The sequence below is a fragment of the Solanum verrucosum genome, unplaced genomic scaffold, assembly GCF_900185275.1.
Source record: "Solanum verrucosum unplaced genomic scaffold, falcon-dt-bn FXZP01000023.1, whole genome shotgun sequence".
NCBI lineage: Eukaryota > Viridiplantae > Streptophyta > Magnoliopsida > Solanales > Solanaceae > Solanum > Solanum verrucosum.
In genome coordinates, this window is record NW_026019842.1 from 72,282 (window position 1) to 79,331 (window position 7,050).

At 39.8% G+C, this 7,050-nt stretch overlaps 2 protein-coding genes across 2 annotated transcripts; both read left to right on the top strand.

Moving 5' to 3' along the window:
• The first annotated feature begins 232 nt into the window (after window positions 1-232).
• On the top strand, window positions 233-2,437 carry LOC125816315 (uncharacterized). The gene is made up of 2 exons (XM_049495905.1): window positions 233-1,651; window positions 1,769-2,437. Exons 1-2 carry the CDS (start codon window positions 233-235, stop codon window positions 2,435-2,437), a joined length of 2,088 nt encoding a protein of 695 aa, XP_049351862.1.
• Window positions 2,438-2,774: 337 nt separating this feature from the next.
• Window positions 2,775-4,361, top strand: LOC125816323 (uncharacterized). Its single transcript, XM_049495916.1, has 2 exons — window positions 2,775-3,582; window positions 3,769-4,361. Exons 1-2 carry the CDS (start codon window positions 2,775-2,777, stop codon window positions 4,359-4,361), a joined length of 1,401 nt encoding a protein of 466 aa, XP_049351873.1.
• The last annotated feature ends 2,689 nt before the right edge of the window (window positions 4,362-7,050 follow it).

Consider the following 7,050-nt stretch of genomic DNA (forward strand, 5'->3'; position numbering starts at 1 on the left):
GGGTATGGCTATATTGTGGTATGAAGCATGGAAGCAATCAACGGTTACAGATGGACCTTTAGCTAGTTGGAAATAGTTCAAAAAGACATTTCTTGACCATTATCTGCCATTGGAGATCCGAGAGGCCCGTGCTGATCAGTTTTTAAATCTCCACCAAGGGAATATGAGCGTGAGGGAGTACAGTCTCAAGTTTAATTCTTTATCCAGGTATGCTCCTAATGTAGTGTCTACTATGGAGGATATAGTTCATCGATATGTGGACATATTAGATTCATATTTGGTTAGAGATTGTACCATTGCTTCATTGAATAAAGACATGGATATAGCGAGGATGCAAGCTTTTGCACAAAAGTTGGAGGATCAAAGGCAAAGAAGAAGGGCACAAGAGTCGGAAAGAGGGCAGTCCAAGAAGGCCAAATCTACGGGGCAGTTTACCCAATCTCAAGGTGAGTTTGAGCCTCGGTTTTTTAATAGACCGCCTAGGCCATCATTTTCCTACTCTACAGCTAGTGCTCCACCCCGAGGGTCTAGGGGCGATCAGTTTGGGCAAAGAGGTGAAAGCCAAAGCTCAAGAACAGCGGGGCACCACGAGCAAGGAATTATGAGCCAATCAAGACGTCCTCGACAACTTTGTATACAATGCGGGAAAAATCACCTAGGCATATATAGGTTTGGTACAGATGCTTGTTTTTGGTGTGGTACACCGGGACACATGATGAGAAATTGCCCTCAAAGGGGCATGGGTGGTATGGCACAACCTGCTGGATCGATTGCTGCATCGTCTTCATCAGTTCCTTCTTTAGGCAGGGGTGCACAAATGCCTGCAGGTCATGGTAGAGGTGTTAGAGGGGCAACTAGTTTTAGTGGAGTTCAGAATCGCACGTATGCCCTAGGGAATCGACAAAATTTGGAGGCTTCACCGGATGTGGTTACAGGTACATTATCCATCTTTTCACATATTGTATATGCATTAATTGATCCGGGGTCTACACTATCATATGTCACTCCATTGATTGCTGCAAAGTTCAAAAGAACACCAGAATTATTGGTTAAACCAATTGAAGTGTCTACACCGATTGGTGAATCTATTATAGTTAGAAGAGTTTATCGAAAGTGCATAGTAACTGTTTGTGGTCGTAATACATTAGCTGACCATGTTGAACTAGAAATGGTTGATTTTGATGTCATAATCGGTATGGATTGGTTAGCTTCTTGTTATGCTACAATAGAATGCCGAACTAAGATGGTGCATTTCCATTTTCCAAAAGAGGCAGTCCTTGAATGGAAAGGTAATATTGGGGCGCCAAGAGGTAAATTTATTTCTTATTTTAAGGCGAAGAAGATGATGTCCAAAGGCTACATATGCCATACAGTAAGAGTAAGAAATATAGATGCAGATCCACCAACTCTTCAATCTGTTCCGGTGGTAAATGAATTTACTGAAGTATTTCCTGAAGATCTTCCAGGTTTGCCTCCAGAACGAGAAGTAGAGTTTGGTATTGATATAATTCCAGATACTCAACCTATCTCCATTCCTCCATATAGAATGGCCCCGGCAAAATTACGGGAGTTGAACGAACAATTAAATGATTTGTTAGAAAAAGGATTCATAAGGCCTAGTATGTCCCCTTGGGGAGCACCAGTTTTATTTGTATGCAAGAAAGAAGGCTCATTGAGAATGTGTATTGATTACCGACAATTGAATAAGGTAACGATTAAGAACAAATATCCCATCCCAAGAATTGATGATTTGTTTGATCAGTTACAGGGTGCTAAGTGCTTTTCAAAAATTGACTTGAGGTCGGGTTATCACCAAGTGAGGGTCAGAGATCAAGATATACCCAAGACGGCTTTTCGAACATGGTATGGTCATTTCGAGTTTTTAGTTATGTCATTCGGGCTAACAAATGCACCAGCAGCTTTTATGGATTTGATGAATAGGGTGTTCAAACCATTTTTGGATGTGTTCGTGATAGTATTTATAGATGACATTATGGTGTATTCAAGATCTGAAGAGGACCATGCTAATCACTTGCGGCAGGTGCTACAGATTCTTCGTGATCGAAAGTTGTACGCAAAGTTCTCTAAATGTGAGTTTTGGTTAAGATCTGTGGCATTTTTGGGTCATATTGTATCTGATGAAGTAGTAAGGGTTGATACCCAAAAGATAGAAGCTGTGAAGAACTGGCCAAGACCTGCAACACCTACGGAGGTTCGTAGTTTCCTTGGGCTGGCAGGTTATTATAGAAGGTTTGTTGAAGGATTTGCTTCTATTTCCGCACCATTAACAAAACTAACACAAAAAGAAGTCAAGTTCCAGTGGAGCGATGCATGTGAAAAAAGTTTCCAAGAACTGAAGAATAAATTCACTTCTACACCTGTATTGGTACTTCCAGAAGGCACGGAAGGGTACGTAGTGTATTGTGATGCATCGTGAGTGGGCTTAGGATGTGTGTTGATGCAGCATGGTAAGGTGATAGCTTATGCCTCAAGGCAGTTGCGGTCACATGAGAAAAACTATCCAACCCATGATATAGAGCTAGCAGCAGTTGTGTTTGCTTTGAAGATATGGCGCCACTACTTGTATGGTGTTCACGTTGATATATATACTGATCACAAGAGTTTGCAATACATCTTTAAGCAAAAGGATCTGAATTTGAGGCAACGAAGGTGGCTTGAGTTATTAAAAGATTATGACATTGATATCTTGTATCATCCCGGGAAGGCAAATGTTGTAGCTGATGCTTTAAGTCGTAAAATGATGGCAAGCACTTATGAGCGACTCCATAGGAAGGCATCAAATAACTAAAGATCTACGTCAGTTAGCTAGCTTGGGGGTTCGCCTTCTTGAATCTCCAGATGAAGGAGTTATTGTGCAAAATGCTGCAGAATCCTCATTTTTAGCGGAGGTAAAAGAGAAGCAGTACACGGATCCTATCCTATTACAGCTTAAGGAGAATGTACAACAAGGTATGACAAAGGCATTTGAGCTTACAGAAGAGGGAGTACTTCAATGCCAAAACAGATTGTGTGTACCTAACATAGATGGACTAAGAAGGAGGATTATGACGGAAGCACATCATTCAAGATATTCTGTCCATCCGGGATCAACAAAAATGTATCTTGAATTGAAAGAAGTATATTGGTGGGGTAACATGAAGAAGAGCATTGAAGAATTTGTAGTTCAATGTCCAAATTGTCAACAAGTTAAAGTAGATCACCAGAAGCATGAAGGTTATATGCAGCGTATAGAACTTCCAATTTGGAAGTGGGATATGATTAATATGGATTTTGTCACTGGTTTGCCTCGCTCATTTCGGAAGTTTGATTCCATATGGGTGATTGTTGATAGATTCACCAAAGCAGCGCACTTCTTACCGGTCAAGACTACTTATACAGTTGAAGAGTATGCAAAGTTGTATATTAAAGAGATAGTTCGGCTACATGGAGTGCCAATCTCTATTATATCTGAAAGAGGAGCTCAATTCACCGCGAACTTTTGGAAGTCATTTCAGAAGAGTTTGGGAACGCAAGTGAATTTAAACACAGCCTTTCACCCTCAAATGGATGGTCAGGCAGAACGTACAATCCAAACACTTGAGGATATGTTGCGAGTTTGTATATTAGACTTCAAAGGTAGTTGGGATGATCATTTGCCGCTTATTGAGTTTGCTTACAACAACAACTACCATTCAAGTATCAGAATGGCACCTTATGAAGCGTTATATGGGAGAAAGTGCAGGTCACCGATCGGATGGTTTGAAGCAGGCGAAACTGCCTTATTTGGGCCAGATCTTGTTCATCAAGCTATGGAAAAAGTTAAGGTGATACAACAACGATTAGCAACAGCTCAAAGCCGACATAAATCATATGCAAATAATAGAAGGAGAGGACTAGAATTTTTCATAGGAGATTGGGTATTTTTGAAGGTATCTCCAATGAAAGGGGTAATGAGATTTGGTAAAAAAGGGAAGCTGAGTCCGCGCTATATAGGGCCGTATAAAATTATTCGAAGAGTTGGTCAAGTCGCGTATGAGTTAGAGCTACCTCAAGAGCTCTCAACAGTCCATCCAGTATTTCATGTCTCAATGCTTCGAAAATGCATAGGCGACCCATCTCGTATCACTCCTACGGAAGATGTACACGTTACAGAAGATCTTACTTACGAAGAAGTACCCATCACAATTTTGGATCGACAATTTAAGAAACTAAGAAATAAAGAAGTAGCTTCTGTAAAAGTACTATGGAGAAACCAACAAGTTGAAGAAGTTACATGGGAGGCGGAAGAAGCAATGAAGTCCAAATATCCTCATTTATTTCAATCCGAGGAGAAGGGTCAAAGTGCTGAGTTGAGACAGTAACAAGTAAGTATAAGTCTATGCGTATTATGTGGCTAACAGTAGAATTCAACATAGGCTTGATTGAACTTGACTGGAGCTGAATAATTAGGCAAACATTCGAGGACGAATGTTCCTAAGGAGGGGAGGATGTAACGTCCCATATTTTGCATATACTAGTTCTATGTGAGTAGTGAGGGTTTGAAATAGGTTTGACAATATTCGAAAGAGGCTTGAGGCTAAATAGAGTAAGTAAAGTATAATTTGTCATAGTAATCAACCTACTTGCTTAAGCTACTGATTCGAATATCTTACGTAATTAAGTTACTCACGTACATGTGTAGCTTACGTAGAAAGGATGACATAGGTTCTTAATGGTAGATTAACTGCTGACCTACTTAAATAAGTGGTAAGTAGGTGATGCGCCTACTTAGGGAATATGTGGACTGCAATTTAAAAGAAAAGGGCAACTAGGTGATGCAGCTACTTAAAGAACTTGTGGCAGAAATTAAAGGAGTGATGTACCTGCTTACTTAAATTAAGGGACTAGATATTTCTACATTTTTCTTAATGTAAAAACGTCCATAAAGGACCCTTAAGAGAATGAAATTCATTTCATATATCTCTCACTTGTTCTACAGCAATTTACTCCCAAAAAGAAACCCTAGAAGCTCCAAAGTGCTGGCCTGCAAGTTCAGCATTAAAAATCTGAGAAAACCATTTATTTTTCAAGTACAAGTTGGTGTAACATCTCCCATCTTAAGAAATTCAAGAGGAGGAACTGATTTCACCTTAAGGTAAGGCTACTGCCATATGTTAATTTTTTCATCCCTCTTTTGTGCTTGAATCGGTTAGGGGATTTTGGTATGTGTTAATAAGCTGAGAATTGTTCCTTTTACATAGTGTGAGATTCGGGAATGTTCTGGTTGATTGTGCATGTTGGGACAGCCATAGAAGGGAGTTCCATTTAACTCAATTGTTAGCCCATTTGATCAGTTTAAATGTAATGTTAGTTGGATGCTCAAGGGACAGTGGTCGAAAACCGTGAGTTCATATTGCTACTACCACATTCTGATGTTTAGAAACTGATTATTGTATAGTAACATAAGGAGGCATGTGCAGAAGTCATGAGAACTTGTTAAAGGATAAAACGGTAAAGGTGCAGTAACGTACCATCTAATTGGGCGTTGTAAGAGCTTGCTGCCTGCAACCCCTTTATATACTGTTTTGCATATGTTATAAATCCCGAGGAGTTTCAGGGGACCTTATTAGAAGGTCGTATTGTATATGACGTTATTAAAGGAGAAGGGGTGGAATGCATACCATCGGTTTGATAAGTATGGGTTTGCTGCCTGATTACTGTTTGCCAAGTTTAAGTAACCCAATCTGTTGGTTAGCTACTAATATTAGTTGTGTTACTTATTTCATTGTAGATTAATGATCGGAAAGGAAGGAGGTTAATTCGTTGTACTATCTGAGTGGTACAACAAGGTATGTAAGGCTATTCGATTCTATATTATTTGGCATGAACTCTGCTTGTGTCACTACCAACAAGTGAGCTTCCTAAGTGCTCTTTCAAGTAAAAGACACATAGTGGCAGCGTACAATTCCAAACACAGCTAACAATAGTTCCCCTCTCTTAGTGTGTTGAATTGCTTCAATATATGTGCATCTTTACTTTTCCAATTATTGGTATGAGAAAAGGGTAATTTCAGCAGTAGCTGATTCCTCCTGTCAATCAAATGAGGTCCATTGTGTCATTTGAGCTCTTATGTAATTCATTAGTGTTACATTTCTATCTTGTGTTATTGTTATTGCCCTAAGTGCATATTCACATGTTTCCTACTACTGATCCACAGTTCTGATGCTAAAAAATGATTATGACCACCAAAATAACAATCTCAAAGATTAAAGAAACTATATGAAGCGGTATATGTGTAAGGGTGGCAGCCCAGGGGCAAAAGGCTAGCATGGGTCGATCTCAATTTGTGTATAAGGGTGGCAGCCTAGGGGCAAAAGCCTAGCATGGGTCGATCCCAAATTTATATATTTGAGGACAACATCTCAGAGGTTAAAATGCCTAGCATGGGTCATCCTCTTTTACCACTGATCAGTTGGTTATTTGTATCACATGCTTTACAGAGATCGCAATGTAAAGAAAATTTATAGAAAAGAATATAATGTACATGATTCCACAACAGCAACAAGGGTGGTCTTTAATCTAATCTATGCAATTACTTATTGATACTTGATTTCAATTGAGCTCTTTTTTACATATGTTATTGCCTTACATATTGAGTACATTCTTCGTACTGACGTCCCTCTCGGGGGACGCTGCATTTCATGCTGCAGCCACAGGTACTCCAGTTAGTAGACCTCCCCAGTAGGAGCACAGGACACTCAGCTGCTATTGGTGAGCTCCAAGTTGATTCGGGGCTTAATCGAGTCTTTGGCATCTATTTTGTTACCGTATAGTAGTTAAGGGTAAGGCGGGGCCTTGTCCTGACCTAAACTAAGGTTGTCTATCTTGTAGAGGCTTTGTAGACTAATATATAAAGTTTGGTTGTGTCTTGTCTCTTAACAATTGTGGCCTCCACGGCCAAGTGTTGTACATAAGTTTTGGGCCTGTCTATGTCGGTCTTTTATCACTACAGGGCATATAAGCTTGTCATAGCTTCATAGTTATCATAGTTAAATGTATGGTAAGTACAGG